Source organism: Taudactylus pleione, unplaced genomic scaffold (genome assembly GCF_031769625.1).
Source record: "Taudactylus pleione unplaced genomic scaffold, aTauple2 ptg000122l, whole genome shotgun sequence".
NCBI classification, from domain to species: Eukaryota; Metazoa; Chordata; class Amphibia; order Anura; family Myobatrachidae; genus Taudactylus; species Taudactylus pleione.
This window is the reverse complement of record NW_028284524.1, coordinates 14,231,823-14,249,769: the sequence shown is the minus strand read 5'-3', so window position 1 is coordinate 14,249,769 and position 17,947 is coordinate 14,231,823. Positions and strand designations below refer to the sequence as shown.

Here is a 17,947-nt window from a genome sequence, read left to right as displayed (position 1 = left end):
ATTTTTTTCTAAAGGGGTGTGACCACGCCTCCCAATATTAGGCCATGCACCCTGTCACCTGGGCCCGGCGTGGCTCTCGTCGGCCCTGGATCCGCTGGCTACGTTCAACGACACAGCACAGGATCCACTGCATGAACATCGGTTGGCCATCGGACATCTGAGTAACCGAGCTGCATACTGTGTCCGAAAATGTAGTCACTGGCTTTGGCACGCCCAGAAAATCAGAAATTTGTGTGACCATCGAAACAACGTCCATCTCTGAATCAGCCCCAGTGTCATCCCTAACAGTATAGGCGAAGACTAATTTACTGATGTATGTGTCAGTATATATTATCGAATTACCATCCTCAAATATCAGAGTCCTGGGGGTTTATTTACGTAGCGTTGGCTTGTAAATGCCTACGCTTCTGATTGTGTCTATGCCCGATATTTCAAAGGGCAATACGTTTACTAGCAAGGCATGGCTAAAAGCTTTACATTTTTACATATCAGGCATAAACATGATCAGATGTGCTGAGTTTTACAACCCAACACTTTGGGCCTGATTCAGAGCCGGACACTCTGACCAGAGCGCTCGCTCTGAATCAGGGCCCTCCTCCATGAAAATGGAGCGGCCTCCTGGCCGCTCGTATAGCTGTGGGTGACCACCCACAGCATATGCGAGCGGCCAAAAAGATGGTCGCGTGGTCTTGACCATCGCGACCATCGGACTTGCGACGGAGACCCTGCGGTAGGGTCTCCCTGCCACAAGCCCTGGAGTGATTTTGGCTCCATCAGAGCCAAAATCACTCCCACTGACATCACTAGTGATGTCAGTGGGGCCGGCTTCAGACGGGAGGCGTTCTCATGAGAACGCCTCCGTCTGGCAGGCACGCCCCCGGCACGCCCACCAAAGGGGGCGTGCTGTCAATCAACATCGACAGCACGCCCCCTTTGGTGCGAGACCCGGAGTGATGGAAAGCCCGTCGCTCCCCCGGTCTCGCGCATGCGCACGACGGAGCTCCCTCCGTCATGCGCATGCGAAGTGGGGAACATCGACCTGCTTGCGAGCGTACTGCTGCTCGCGAGCGGGTCTGAATGATCCCCTTTGTCACTAATGTAAGTGTTTGCAGAGAATATGTCTAACTATTATAATTCACCATTGTTATTAAGCTATAATCACTTTAGTATTTATTTCATAAAATTACTTCTCAATATTCATTTTATTTCTTACAGGATTCCCCTTTGGGGTGGTGTCCTTATCACTATAATTGATACTATATTCTTTCTGTTCCTAGATAAATATGGTGAGTTTACAGAGAAGTGAGAGTTCAGAGGTTTCAGATTGTTGATGTGATCATATAGTGCCTCATAAAGAGCATGGTTTAATGATAGGTGTAAGTCTCACTTTGTTGCCTTTCCATATTATTTGGTCGCAACATTTGTTATACTTGTAGCCTCATGCTCTAGGATAGGGGTAGGGAACCTTTTTTCTGCCGAGGTCCATTTTGATATATATAACATTATTCGCGGGCCCGGTACAGGCCACGCCCCCTCCACGTGACATCACACAGGGTGGGGACACAATGATTACAGCAAAGCCCAGAGTGTCCCGTGAGGCTCCGGGGAGCTGTTAGGGCAGCGATGTGACTATCTGAAGCACCCTAAGGATGCTCCAGGCGGCACTGCTGCATAGATTCTGGCAGCAGGGTGCCATTCTAGGCACCCTGCTAGCCAGATGAGGCTAGCAGAAAAAAGCTCAGAGGGTTCGGATGATTCCGAGGGCCTTATATGGCCCCCAGGCAGGAGATTCCCCATCCCTGCTCTAGGATTAGGGGTATTCATGTGTAAGGTCAGTGCAGTAAGGGGGTGATGAGGCAATTCTTACAGTTATCTTAAAGATACCCCTATGAGCAGGTGCATCTTATTGTTTATTCTATTGTGCCTGATAGGTCTGTGCACGATTCCAAGTGTATAATAATGACAGCAGAATATTTGCTCACACATAACTGCAAAGCTGGGTACACACCTTACAAGGGTGTGACTCATTGATGTGGCAAGCGATGTAGCGATACATCGCACACACCATACATACTGCACAATTCGCCATGTGATGGTGCCATTTATCGTTATATATTGCATGTACAGATGTGTCCACATACATCTATCCTCCGTTCACTGCAAGTTGCATCACGCATGAGCGCCGTGTGACTCATTAGCGCCAAGTGTCTTTTGTTTTCATGCGACTTTTTCCCGTACAGTGGCCCTGATTCAGAGCTGGACGCTCTGACAGAGCGCTCGCTTTGAATCAGGGCCGGCCCTCTTACTATTTGGAGCGGCCTCCCACAGCCATAGCGAGTGGCCAAAATGATGGTCGCAATGGTCAAGACCATCGCGACCATCGGGCTTGCGACGAGACCCTTGAGGTAGGGTCTCGCTGCCGCAAGCCCTGGAGTGCTTTTGGCTCTATCAGAGCCAAAAGCACTCCCACTGACATCACTTGTGATGTCAGTGTGGCCGGCCCCGGACGGTAGGCGTTCCCATAGGAACGCCTCCGTCTGGGCAGCCACGCCCCCGGCACGCCCACCAAAGGGGGCGTGCTGTCAATCACCATCGACAGCACGCCCCCTTTGGTGCGGAGCTGCCTCCGTCATGCGCATGCGCACTAGGACAACATCAACCCGCTTGCGAGCGGGTCTGAATCATGCCCCGTGTGTGTTACTCGCAAATCAATGTGAATAGGACTCACAAGCAGCTTCTACTGATTAGAATGATATGTGTCATGCAGGGCCGTAGCTAGGGTAGTGCGGCCGGTGCCATCGCACAGGGCACCACAGAGCAGGGGGCACTGTTTGGGCCTGTCAAATTTCTGTTTATTATCATTCTTGCTTGTAGCTTCCTCTTATTTCATCCCCAGCATCTCCTGACCTCTCCTATCTCTTCCCTGGCCCTTCCCCATGAAGCCATGGCCCTTTTCTGGGTGATTTATGTCCCTTTGAAAAATGAGGCACAGGGCACCAAAAAGTCTAGTTACGGCTCTGGTGGCATGCCTATGTTCTGTGTGCGACTGCGGATTTATCTGCATGCGAAATGCTACGCTACAGTGTCAGCGGCTGTGACACTGTAATGAAGCATTTTATTTGCAAATACAGCCACAGTCGCAAACAAAACTAAAGGGCAGGCCGCATATCATTCTAATCAGCAGAAGCAGGAGCATATTAAGAGAGGAGGGGGCCCATGTAGAGTCTCCGTCTGGAACCCCCTTCTCTCTACCCGGTGGCCGGCAGCACATTGAGCGCAGCAGTAGACTCCGGCAACTAGTAGACTCTAGTGCTGTGCCAGAGTCTAGTGTGCATGTGCAGGTTACTGGAGAAATGCTGCGGCAGCCATTTTCTCTGTGATTTTCTACTGCTCAAAACGCACTGCTACAGCCGACGCGGGACTCCAGAGGGGTAAGTAATGAATAAATGGTTGCAGGGGCTGGTGTGCACCGCACACCCTGCACTCATTATAAATATACCCCTGAGCAGCAGCTTCTTGTATGTCTTGATTAAGACACACTGTAAGGGAAAAAGGTTGCATGAAAAGACGCTTGGCACTACCGAGTCGCGGCATGACGCGACTAGAAGGGCTGTTTAACGTGCAAGGAGGCTAGATGTATGTGGACACATCTGTGACTACATTGCGTCATCCATTGAATCGCCCTTTCTGATGTGCTGCACTGCAGATGGGATGATTCAATGAACGATGGTCGGTAACGACGGACCAGGAGTACATACTTTACAATTTGTACGACATGTGGCGGAACGATATATATTGTACTGTATGGTGTGTACCCCTGCTTAAGACTAAATGCAACTGTCAACGTGCAAGAATCGCATTTTAATATAATTTATGTATATGTGTAATTACACAGACACAGCGCCAGTCTACACAATGTTTACATTTACCAGTTGTCACATAAATCCATATATTGATATGTTTATGTCTTGCTAGGTCTCAGGAAACTAGAAGCTTTCTTTGCCCTCCTCATCACTATAATGGCAGTAACATTTGGCTACGAGGTGAGGGCAATACAGATGTAAGACCAAGGAATTTAAATATAAAACTTCCAGACACAAAAAAAATTTCTGTTATTGAGATTAATATTTTCCTCTCCCATTAATTGCTATGTATTTTGTAACATTTTGTACATTGCTGTCATTGCTGACACATTTACTAAGTACAGTGGACCTCATTCAGAGCCGGTCGAAGCGGCCGCACGGTCGTACGGAAAAAGGGGCCGGATATGCAAATGATTCCCTCGCAAGTTGCGTCCCTAAGTTCAGATCGGTAGTTTCCCGACCAAGGGGAGGAAGCGGTTGGATGACAAAAAAATATGCCCCCTTCTCGTACGCATTGCACGTCATCTCCGGGCATATAAGGATTAATCAAGACCATCAGGAACCATCGGAACTGGTCCTAGAGCTTAAGGTTGACCATACCCTCTCTTAAGCTCTACGATCATGTCAGTGTAAAAACCTCCCATGTCACATGTGCCATGACGCTACTTTGTTAATTATGCACTCCCATAATCCGTATGCACTCCCATAAAATGCTGTTCGCATAATGAGGCACGCCTGCGTTCGGATCTCCACTCCCCCGTTTTCAAGCACCTTCCCCTGTTACCACCCACAAACGCCTCTATCTGTCACTCAAACTACCGACCTGGCTGTGTTCAAGGAGAGAGAAACTTCTGATCGTAGCAGCTAGTTTGCGCACGCACATTGCGAACTTTACGCATGCGCAGTATAGCGAACATCGGTGGCGTACGACCGTACGGCCGCAACGACCGACTCTGAATGAGGTCCAGTATCTCTTGCAACATATCTTGTGGTCAGCTGTTTGGAATTGGTCCTTTATAAGAAGAGAGGAGGGAAGTCGGCTAAATCTGCAGTTACACTAAAAAACATTCTACTTATGGTTTATTCTTGACATGATATTTTTAGCTGATTTCATCGCAGTTGAAGGGCTTTCAGTCACAGGTGGCAATTGGACCATGACTGATCCTTGCCTGGCTAATCTAAGGCCATGTTACTGATTCTGACACCAGGGGCAAAATTTACTAAAAGTTGATTTTAAGGGGTATATTTATCAAAGTTCGATTTTGCATTCGATTTTATGTTCGATTTAGCTCACCCGAAATCGAATCGAATGTAGAATTCCCAGTCAAAATCCCACATTTACTAAAATTTGAATATTTAAAACCTTTTCTAAATCACTTTTGATTTGGTTTGATTTGGAATAGTGATTTCTTGTTTGTTTTTGGATGCCCAAATCGAACACCAAATCAAACACAAAATCAAACTTTAAATCCTCAAAATAATAGACTTGGTTCATGCTGGAATATTTAGCATGAGCAGGTGTGAATTACACAGATGCATGCACATATCAGTGAGATATGTGCATGCGTCTGTGTGTAAAAAGTTTGTAAAGTTAAAATTTTAAAAAAAATGATGCAGGGTCCCCCTCTAAAAGCGCAACCAGCACCAGGCCATTCTGAGTCGGTCCTGGTTGTGAAAATACGGGGGACAAAAGACGTAGGTGTCCCACGTATTTTGCACAACCAGCACTGGGCTCAGTGAACAGGTCCTAGTTTTGGGAATATGGGGGAGAAAATGAGTAGGAATCCCCCATATTTTCCAAAATCAGCAACGGTGTAATGCCACAGCCAGAGTACCCTGTCACCAGGTCACCCGACCAAAGCATTATACCTGGCCGCTAGTCAGCCCAGGCCGGGGATCCCTGGGTAGGTGGGGACCCCCCAATAAAGGTGTTCCCCCTTTCCAGGGCACCCCAGGCTTGAGCTGATAGTCCGGGGCTATCCCTGGCCGGTAGGTGCAGAATTTATTGTGTATAAAACTGTAGTGTAAAGAATAGATATAATAGCATTGTATTTTACAGGAGAACAAGAGAACCCAGCAAGCCTCCCCTGCATGCTGGTACTTGGAGAACCACGTGTGACCTAGACCCTGAAACACAACATCGATTTTGATGATTTTATTTGGCCGATCTGCCTAGATAGTTGTATAGTGTATTGCCAGGGCCGACCACTAATTATTAGTCTGTCGGACATGCTGAAATCCTCCAGCATTTCTAAAAGACTTGCTAATTGGTTGGCCGCATCTGGCAGTCTATGCACTGCCTCTGCTGGCCACCTGAAATTTTCCGCTGTTCCTTCACAGTGGAGGAATGGGCAAATGCTTTCTCCCCAGGCGAGGAACGCAGATATCATGGCCATATGTCTCTTTGTATGGCCATGATATCTGATAGTTACAGTTTGTCAGATAAAATGTCTTTCAGTCTGACAGACATTTTATCTGACCGTGTAGGCCCAGCATTACTAATGTAGTAATCTGTACTAATTATTAATGTAGTAATCTAGGGCTTCAGCTATATAGACAAGATAATGATGATGCTGGGTATAATACACCCAGATATTGCAGAAGCAGCTGATGCAGAGTTGTACACTATTCACATAGCTTTCTATGGACAAAAGATGCCAACTGACAGCATCGCAGACCCAAATGCTGCATCTGAAGCTTACTCAGAATGACAATAGGAACTGCTCGAGGGGCCTCAACATGCTGCGGTTTAGGGGCACTGCTAGCGTACTCGCAGATCTAACAAGCAAACTATCGGGTTTGTGTACAAGTCTGAATCAAACCCATTATCCATTGTGTAACCAGAAATATAATGGGTTGCCCCATATTGTAAAATAAGAACCTTCACAATATCTTACTCAACACTGAGTTACACCCACTAGTAGAACATGTTCTCTATATTAAATCCAGCTTTATGGATAGTTACCGTGACACTTGACATCCAATAAAATTCACAATTTTAATTATACAATGCTCATAGTAACACAGAGATGACAAACATGAACCCTGAGAATGTCTGTATAATTGTATTATTATATGATTTATTCCTCAGTACGTGGTGGTCCATCCTGACCAGAGAGAGGTGGTGAAGGGGATGTTCTATCCGTACTGTTCTGGCTGCGGAAGCCCTGAGTTGCTCCAGGCTGTCGGGATCATAGGTGCCATTATCATGCCACATAACATATATCTGCACTCCTCGCTTGTCAAGGTAACATGTATGGCCATGCAATCCAGAATTATCTGGACAGTTTACCCATAAAGTCTAAATTGTGTCAATGTATTAGATGATTTACATAATATTTTTTATAGGTTATCCCACATTTTTCTAGTCTTTATTATAAAAATCATATACATCTATTTGTCTGAGGGTATCAATTTCCTGACATATTAACCAGAGAATGGGCATAGAAATGAATATACAGGATAAGAGGAAATATACTATGCACCTGGTCGATAAGAGAAACAGGAACACATATCTTTAACTGAACTTTGTCTGGAAATTAGGAACAGCTGGTAGATTATACAAGCAGATCTTAAACTTTGCAGAAGGGGTGTAAGATATTATTCTACACCATCACTTTGCACAGTCTGTTCTAGAGCCCCATACAGCCTTCACTGTAATCTGCCACTGCCGCCATGCTGCCAAGTGAGGTGCAGGCCCGGCAACTTTTAAATACGTCCCTGACTATGGACCTGATTCAGACCTGCTTGCTAGGATGCGATCGCTCGTAGCTGGCCGATATTTGCATTCTGTGCATGCGTATGGATCATGCGTATGCATCACAATGCGCATGCGTGAACGACTGCAACAGATCGGGAAGCGCTCGCTCGCCCAGTATAGACAGCCCAGTTGAATGAGTGAGAGAAAAGGCCGTTTATGGGTGGTAATAGGGGCCGGCCACTAGTAATGGGGGAGTGGAGGTACGAACGCAGGCGTGCCTGTGTGTTTCAACGCCGTTTCATAGGCGTGCATAATTAACACATCACCTGGTTGTATTTCACACTGAAGTGATCGCAGTGCTTGCGGGCAGGTATAGGCAACCTCAAGCGCTGCGAGCATATCCGATGGTGCATGCACTTCCAGGAAATGACGTGCGCAAGTGTTGGCGTCTTATGAATGGCTGGTGGGCGTCTGAATACACAAAGTGATCGTTCGCCAAGATATAGTGGGCATGCTAATGCCTTGCTGTGCGATCGCCTGCCTTGCTGGGTGTGCGCTGGATTTGCATACAATGGGAGCGAGCGATCACATCTAACGAACAGGTCTGAATAGGGTCCTATGTCCCTCATAATCTGCTGTGACTGGTTCCAGTTTAAATGATGAGCGATGTATTGTGGTGAACATTGCTTATTTCCTGATTTCATTTCTTTTGGATGTCTAATTTATTTAAAAAAAAAAAAATCTAAACTCACCAACAAAGGAAATCACAACAATGTATGAAAATACTCTCTATAGCCTAGGATAAAATAAAACTGGGAGAAGTTATTTTATAAATGATTAAGAAATGTTTTAGGAAAGACAAAGAGGGCAGTTTTTTTTTAGACATTATTATAATATCAGATATTCTGTTCTTGAGTGAACCAAATAGACTAGATTTTCAGCAGAATTAAATAGTTTTAAACTTACTATATTATTGTTTATCAATCAAAATTAGTATTCACACACAGTAAGTACTGTAGTGATTAGGTGTGGAAATTACTACAAAGATCAATTTCTTCAGTAGTATAAGAAACTCATAATTGGTTAAAACTTTCTTCCAACTAATAATAGGCCACCTGCTAGGTGACACTATTTCTTGTCAAGTGGCCATAAAAATGATGTTAACTAATCTTGTGAAATTGTTAGCTAATGATGGAATTATATTCCCTTATTCAGTGTAAAGTCTGGAGTGAAGCCATGCACACTCTAACATGTTGATCACTTGCTCCCAAATCCTCTGCCAGTGGGACACCATCATATGTGATCTATAGCTCCTTTAGCTGAGGCCCGAGTACAAATGAAATATGCAGCCTCCCCACATGCCATAAGACCTCCTTACACGGCTATAAGATCCTCGCACATGTCCTCAGTATTAGTAGCACTTGCAGATGGAGATCCCTCCATCCATTGTCAGTGACTCTCCGAGTGAGATGATGGCGGAAGATGTGAGGTTTTTTTAATGCTTTATTCAAAGAATGGGATGAAGGAGGGGAACAGATCATATGTGAGAGACAGATGGAATGAGAGGGCAAAAACATATACAAAAAGGTTGAAAAAGAAAGGAACGTGTGGGAGGCAGAGAGAAACACACAGGGAGAAAGGTAGAGGATGTTGGCACACAAGTGAGGGGAGATGTTCACATGGAGAGGGTGGCAGAAGCACACATGAGGAGGGCCGAGGCAGACATGGAGAGGCGGGCAAAGGTACACACGGGCAGGCAAGCATATGATTTTGGGCTCACATAGGAAAGTGGGCAGAGACAAGCAGGTAGGAAAAAAGGACTACACATAGAAAACTGTGTCCAGAGAGACAGGGTTGTACAGATAGATGCAGATGCAGGGGGTGGGATTACTGTCCACTGTACTTACAGTGCTACTTCTTCCAGAGCAGGTCTCTGCAAGTCAAAAGGCAGTGTGCACAACTGGTCAAGGGATGATGGGTGGGGCCTGAGAGAAGAGTGCCTGGGGCACATGCTACCTGTGTCCTCCATTTATCTAGCACTGCACACATTGGGGACTGCACACAGACAGCCCTGCCAGTACTAATCATCCTGGCTATGACTGGCATACTATGAATTACAAGCAGTATATGGCTAGAATCATCAGTGGCAGCAGGTCCTTTATAGCCCAATCCTCTTACACATGTACCCGATGGCGGCAGTGCCAGGCACCCCTTAAACAAGCATCTGGGTCATGTATGTATATCTTATTTAGCTTTGCAGGGACAATATACTACAAATGGAACATGTTAAAATCTTGTTCATTCAGAGCACTGGGTCTGATTCAGACCCGGACGCTATTTGCGGACGGTCATTCTTAAAAAGGGGCCGGATATTTAAATTGAGCGCTCGCTCTTTGCGGTGTGTTGACGCCTCTATGTCTGAGCGAGCGAGCGTCCGAAAAATGCGCTCGCTATTTTGTAAAGACGCCCCTTTGCCGTTCGCATCACACGTCATCTCCGTTATTTATTAGATTAATCGGGAACATCGAAAGGCATCTGAACTGCTCGCAGTGCTTGTGGTAGGATTTACTTCCCGCTATCACTGCGAGCAGTTCAGGCTAAAAGACAACCAAGTGACGTGGTCGATGACGCTCCTTTACTAATTATGCACTCCCATTAAACGCCGTTTTGACCGTTAGGCACACCTGCGTTCGGATCTCCACTCCCCTGTTTTCAAGCACCTTCCCCTGTTACCACCCACAAACGGTACATTCTGTCAATCAAATTAGCAGCCCCTCGTTGTTTTACAAGCGCACGATTTCCGACCACAATGACTGGTTTGCGCATGCGCATTGCGAACCATATGCATGCGCAGTTGTGCGAACATCGCTCAGAGTGACCGAGCAGCCGCTTATGAGCGGCTCTGAATCAGGCCCTGTGTTTTTAGTGGAATATTAATTTACCAAATTGAATTTTACAGAATTTCCCTGACTAGATTCTCATTTTATGCTTTCACTTTGCTATCAGCATCATGATTATTCAATATATTTATGGCATACAGTCTAATATCCTCTTTATCTTATTTTCTGCATAGTCAGTATATGTAATACATTACCTAATCTGATAAATGGAGAAGGGTATTTCCCACGTGAATCAATAGTTGTACAACACTCACATTATTGTGAGTCATTTTATTTTGTTAACAAACCAAGTAATACAACTAAAGCAGTTTGTAACCTACTAATACAGTATAGTGGCCAGAAGCTACCATACTGACGTGTGTATGTATTATCATAGCGGCCAGACGCTACCATACTGACGTGTATGTATTATCATAGCGGCCAGACGCTACCATACTGACATGTGTATGTATTATCATAGTGGTCAGACGCTACCATACTGACATGTGTATGTATTATCATAGCGGCCAGACGCCACCATACTGACATGTGTATGTATTATCATAGCGGCCAGACGCTACCATACTGACATGTGTATGTATTATCATAGCGGCCAGACGCTACCATACTGACATGTGTATGTATTATCATAGTGGTCAGACGCTACCATACTGACATGTGTATGTATTATCATAGCGGCCAGACGCCACCATACTGACATGTGTATGTATTATCATAGCGGCAAGACGCTACCATACTGGCATGTGTATGTATTATCATAGCGGCCAGTCGCTACCATACTGACATGTGTATGTATTATCATAACGGCCAGACACTACCATACTGACATGTGTATGTATTATCATAGTGGCAAGACGCTACCATACTGACATGTGTATGTATTATCATAGTGGCCAGACGCTACCATACTGACATGTGTATGTATTATCATAGCGGCCAGACGCTACCATACCATGCTTGCCGACTATCTGGCTGCCCCTTCCGGGAGGGAGCAGCCAGATCGGCTTGACTGGGGGGGCGTGGCCAGCAAACGGGGGTGGGGCCGGCCAGACTACAAAAGTTTGTGGGTGGAGCGGGGGGCGGAGCCACGCGATCGCGTCATTTTGGTCCCGCCCCCGCTACACGCTGCCGATATTAAAGGCAGCGTGAAGCAGGGGGCGGGGCCAAAATGACGCGATTCGACGTGAATCGCGTCACAGGCCCCCCGCTGCCGAGGATTTTCCTGTCATTGTGGTGGGGGGCAGGAGGGGTCGGCAGCTGCCGGGAGACTTGCCTGCCTTCCCGGGAGGTCGGGAGCGGCACCCGATTTTCGGGAGGCTCCCGACCAAATCGGGAGGGTAGGCAAGTATGTACCATACTGACATGTGTATGTATTATCATAGTGGCAAGACGCTACCATACTGACATGTGTATGTATTATCATAGCGGCCAGACGCTACCATACTGACATGTGTATGTATTATAGCGGCCAGACGCTACCATACTGACATGTGTATGTATTATCATAGCGGCCAGACACTACCATACTGACATGTGTATGTATTATCATAGCGGCCAGACGCTACATACTGACATGTGTATGTATTATCATAGTGGCCAGACGCTACCATACTGACATGTGTATGTATTATCATAGCGGCCAGACGCTACCATACTGACATGTGTATGTATTATCATAGCGGCCAAACACTACCATACTGACATGTGTATGTTTTATCATAGTGGTCAGACGCTACTGTACTGACATGTGTATGTATTATTATAGTGGTCAGACGCTACCATACTGACGTGTACGTATTATCATAGTGATCAGATTATTTTCTTGACATTTGTATCATATGTACAGTATCATGGAAATTAACACAAACACCAAATTCAGCATGCATTATAAACAGGAAAATAACTCATCATCATCTATCTCAATATTATATAGAAAAGTCATAGGAGCAACAATATAGTATACCTTAGGTAAAACTAATATACATGTCTGCTGCATAAAGTGAAATGCAGCTCTCTTCCATGAGTTCTGTGATTAGTTATTGAGTATCAGAAACAGACTGCGATTTCATTCCACAGGACACTCTGGGGCTGATTCAAAGTTACATGCATTTCTGTTTTGCGGATGGATCTTGCATTTTTAGTACTGAGCATGCTCTGTAGCCAAGTATATGCAACTATGAGGATATATGGCGATTCTGAGTAATTGCACCTTCACTTGTAGCTGAATGATTGTAACTGGGGCGTGTTGTGGGTCTATTCGTGCTCTCTTTGTTCTGTTACTGATCCCTGCTCTTAAACTCTCTTATAGTCTCGGGAAATCAACCGCCAAAAGAAGCAGGAAGTGAAAGAAGCCAATATGTACTTCCTGATCGAGTCCACCATCGCGCTGCTTGTGTCCTTCATCATTAACCTCTTTGTGATGTCCGTGTTTGCTGAGGCCTTTTACAACAAGACTAACCAGGACGCAGTGAGTATTTTTACAATAGCTTTCAAATAAACCACTACTTTCTATCCTTCAATCCACACAGTCCTTTTACTGGATCAGATACATAGATTGGTTCATATAACTGTGTGGATTCAAAATAATATAATATAGTCTATGCTAAATGTCTTAGGGGGTGATTCAGCTTAGGACAGAATTGCAACGCTGCACGCAAGCAGCGTTGCAATTCCGTCCTTGCTAATATGCAGATGCAGAAGGAGGTGTATGACACCCCCTGCTGCATTTGCAATCCCAGCACTGCGACCGAGGTTGCAGGTTAGGATCACCATCGCGACCAGCAGTTGCGATGGTGGACAGCGCTGGGCCGCCGGCCAAGTGAGTAAATATCAGCTTACTCATGCTGGCCCGGCTTGCGAGGCCAGGAAACTCTGTTCAGCATATTCGCAAATTGGGTCCTGCGCACGTGCAGTCTCCCGATAATCAAGAATCTGCGTTCGGCATTGCACGTACATGCAATGCTGAACTAGCCCCTTAGTTGTGTATAATAAGTGACATATTATGATAATTAGTACTTAATAAAAATGTTTCATTATATATCCAAATATGAACATTATTTTTATCAGTTCAATTCATCCATACAGGAATCAAGGAAAAAATGTAGTCAAATGCATTTTCCTTTCCAAATGCGATATTCAACTGTGATAAGCAAGACCGTTTCTGGCTCCTAAAAGTAAAAAATAAATAATTAAAAATAAAATACAAACCAACATTTTTTCCAATAAAAGAAACATTTCTTTTCAGTAAGGGAAATGATAAATTTTTCCAATAAAATACTAGGACTGTCTTTGTTGTGTTGCTTTTGTGCATGTGAAGTTTTATTTACTTTGCTCTTTATCTCTGGATTGTAATTTAGATGCATAAAATGAGCAATACTGAAGACTTTTTAGGCAAGGAACTCACCTAAAAATTATCACTGTTTGTTTAAAAATCTAATTTCTACACTGTTCAGCAAAACACGGGCACACCTGTGTGTTATTATAATGCTATGAGTTGGTCATTACTTGAATGAGGGGTGTCATGGACCCGGTTCCAAGATACTCAAATTTCTGTCCATAATTTTGTCAAGATCAGCTACTCATTCCAAATAGGAAGCCGTAAGTCCTCCTTACAGCTACAATTAAGTTCCAGTTATCATTACCTAAAGTAGCATAGTTTAGCTGACCAAACCGGCAAAAATGTATTGGAAAAGAGACCAAACTTATTAAATTAAGTTTAATATGAAAAAGACACTCACAATGCTTAACCGCTTAATTATTTTTGAAGAGGAAATTTGTTCTACACATGTGCAAAATGGATCTCCTCTGACTCCCCGATCTCTCCTGCTGACCCAGCAATTTCTGACCAGTTTTGCTGGAATAAATGTCAGTTAAGTGGTTAAAGTATAGAGATGAGCGGGTTCGGATTTTCCCGCCAAATTCGGATTTTTCCCACCAAAAATCGGGTCTCAGAAAGAGGCAAAATGTCATCTTTAATGGACAAACAATGATGTAAAAACTCTGAATTTAGCGGGAAAATCCGAACTAATCCGAACCCGCTCATCTCTATTAAAGTATATACAAAAACAATTAAAAAGAATGACACACAAAGATAATCTTTGAACAATCTCATATATATGAATTTGTTTGCGGGGAGATACAAGAAGATGGAGCTATTCCCGATGTCAGATTGGCTCTTAAGAATTGTACAAAATTTCAGAGTTCTACATGGTATTGTATGCCTACCTAGGCTATCACACAGACCCACTTCTGCTGCACAACTAGCTTGTATAAATGCTAATTAGGTTTTAAGGCATTGACATTCTAGTAACAAGAGTCACCATACAAACTTTATGACCTCCCAATAAACCGTTATCTCTTAACTGATCTGATCAGCTCCCCACATCTGCCTGACCCTCTATCTCCAACCAAGTCAGATTTACTTGTGGCATTCCCATGTGATATGATATTTCTCTGACAGAGGGGCAGGTTGTCACTGACTGATTGTGTATTTCAGCATGATGTCTGTCAGAACAGCAGTAGCCCACATGATGGGGTGTTCCCCCCGAACAATGAATCCTTAGCTGTGGACATCTACACAGGGGTAAGTAAAACACACAAATCTGCTGATAGAAATACATGACTGAAAGCACAGGCAGGAGCTAGAGAGATTGCGTAATAGGCTTTGTACACGTTAATAAATTAGCCATCTAAAGGGACACTGGGGGTGATTCAGCAAGGATCACAACTGCAAAGCTGCATGCAGGCAGCTTTGCAATTCCGTCCTTGGTTATTATGAAAATGCAGCAGGAGGTGTATAACACCCCATCAGTGGTCGCAATGGTGGACGGCGCCGGGCTGCCAGCCAGCTGAATAAGCCTCAGCTTATGCAGGCTGGCCGTCTTGCAAGGCTAGGACACCTGCGTCAGTCGATGCAGTCCCTGGCCTTGCCCCTCCTGAAAAATGGGGCGGACACGCCCCCGTTTCCGGGAACACCGTCCGCTTCCGCACTGCCCTTTTGGTGGGCGTGCCGTGGGCGTGGTTGCCCAGACAGAGGCGTTCCCATGGGAACGCCTACCGTCTGGGGCCGGCCCCACTGACATCACAAGTGATGTCAGTGGGAGTGCTTGCGGCAACGAGACCCTACCACAAGGGTCTCGTCACAAGCCCGATGGTCACGATAGTCTTGACCATCGCGACCATCTTCCTGGCCGCTCGCTATAGCTGTGGGTGGTTACCCACAGCTATACGAGCGGCCAGGAGGCCGCTCTAAAAATCAAGAAGGACGGCCCTGATTCAGAGCGAGCGCTCTGTCAGAGCGTCCGGCTTTGAATCAGGGCCTGAGTGCCTCTTGCCTCAGTAATGTCATTAATTGGAATTCAAGAGATAAGCTAGATATTGTTTCCACCAATAAAATGGCTTCATTGTATGTAGGCGGTGTTTATTCTTCAATATGTAACCACATTGTTTCTGGTTTCCTTTCTTTGGACAGGGAGTTATCCTTGGCTGCTTTTTTGGTCCAGCTGCCCTCTACATCTGGGCTGTAGGCATCTTGGCTGCTGGGCAGAGCTCCACCATGACTGGGACATATGCTGGACAGTTTGTGATGGAGGTAAATATATTGTTGATATCAGTGGCAGTTCCAGAGGTGCTGCTGCTGGAGCGCTGTCCAAAATTCAAATAGGAGAGCCACAACAACTGCCAGTGAGTCCTGGCCGGTGATGTTTGGCAGCGTTTAGAAGGGCAGTTGGTGTGACTCCTCTATTTGAATTTTGGGCTTCGCTCCAGCAGCACCACCTCTGAATCCGCCATTGGTTGTTATTATGCTTTTGTGTCATCTCCACTCTGTTACATATTGTTTTATCATTGTGTTATACAAATGCTAATGGCAGAAAGAAAGGGAATAATCTAGCACTTGATAAATTGACTTCATTGAAACCTACATAACTTCGTGTGCCTGGGGGGCTGTAGTAATTTGTTATCCATAACTCTTACCTTGTAGTACCCTGTACCACCCAAATGTAGCTCAGTCTCTTTCCCGTCTCAGTGTCCTCTAGGCACATCCCTGCACATGTAGGTTTAACAGCAATAGAGTAGATGTAGTATAGTTGTAACAGGGTTTGCAATATAGAGTAAACTGTGGTGATATGGGCACGCGCTCATCTTGATTGACTCAAAATAGGTAACTTTATTTTTTTTACAGTCCTTACACTTTCTCGTCACCAGAACAAACCACTTAATTTCAGCACACAAATCATATTGCTTCATCTCACTAAATGGTAATAATAATCACATTATCCCTCTTGAAATCTGTAGAACTCAACACCTGTAGTTATAAATCGGTACTATCACTCTCTCTGAGGGGTATATTTACTAATAATCGTGTTTGGGCAAGATACGACCTCATGCTCTGTGTCTCCCTGCTATGGCATTACCACCCCGGCTGGTGCTGGCTATAGGAAAATAGGGGGAACCCCACACCGGTAGTTCCCTGATTTTCCTGTACCAGAGCGGGCTCAGAGGTCCAGGACTGGTTATGCTTCTGGGAGGGGACAGACCCACGTTGTCTTTTTTTCTTAAATTTGAACACTTTCTTTCGCCTACAACGACACACAGAAGCACTGCACAGATCACACTGATCTGTGCAGTGCCAGTGCTTCTGCAGAATACGCTGCTCACAGGCAGGTCTATTCATTTCAGCCCAATACAACTGAACTCACACACGATCAAACACTTTTCCATACACCTTCTAAACGCACGATTCTGCAGTGTGATTGGAAAAAAACTCTCCCTTATCGTAGCTATGCCCAGCATTTTTAATCTTGAGGAAACACCATTCTTAGTAAATTTACCCCTGCCAGGATGATGTTTGGGGAGTGTACATCTGATGCAATATAGCATTAGCACTATGTGACATACAGTAGATGCTGCCATTTTAAAAAGTAACTACTGACAACTAAGGCGATGTGTAATTTCTGAAGTAAAATTAATAGTTGACTCCCTATGAACTTAACCTTTAATAACTGATTTCTACTGTATCTATTCTTTGTTTCTGCTATGTGTTTGATGGCTGTTACCTTTATGGCCTGTCCTACTTCTACCTAATGAAAATCTATATTGATTCATGTATTTTCTAGGGTTTTCTGAACCTGAAATGGTCCCGGTTCTACCGTGTACTATTCACCAGGTCCTGTGCCATTATACCCACTATTTTTGTGGCCGCATTTAAAGATGTGGGGCACCTGACGGCGATGAATGATCTTCTGAATGTTCTACAAAGCATTCTGGTAAGGGGCATATATATATATTATATATGGTGTAGCCTCCTGTGTGTAGGATGTAGGTAGACTGTAAGAAGTGTGCAAGAAAAAGGGATAGTATTCTAAAGTGGGGCACTCAAATAAGCAGTATCTCCTAAAATGTAACCTTTATTACATAAATTAAAAGCGAATTATAAAAACAAAATGTGAAGTGATATGTACATGTAACATGTATGTTATATTGTC

The 17,947-nt window shown here is 44.7% G+C and overlaps 1 protein-coding gene across 2 annotated transcripts in view; it reads left to right on the top strand.

Moving 5' to 3' along the window:
- Nucleotides 1-17,947, top strand: part of SLC11A1 (solute carrier family 11 member 1) — a 157,723-nt gene that overhangs the window by 115,555 nt on the left and 24,221 nt on the right. For both annotated transcript variants that reach the window (XM_088472418.1, XM_088472417.1), the window contains 7 exons: nucleotides 1,216-1,286; nucleotides 3,976-4,043; nucleotides 6,955-7,110; nucleotides 12,772-12,930; nucleotides 14,959-15,045; nucleotides 15,934-16,053; nucleotides 17,579-17,728. In XM_088472418.1, the coding sequence (XP_088328544.1) occupies nucleotides 1,216-1,286; nucleotides 3,976-4,043; nucleotides 6,955-7,110; nucleotides 12,772-12,930; nucleotides 14,959-15,045; nucleotides 15,934-16,053; nucleotides 17,579-17,728 (811 nt within the window). The remainder of the gene's footprint in view (nucleotides 1-1,215; nucleotides 1,287-3,975; nucleotides 4,044-6,954; nucleotides 7,111-12,771; nucleotides 12,931-14,958; nucleotides 15,046-15,933; nucleotides 16,054-17,578; nucleotides 17,729-17,947) is intronic.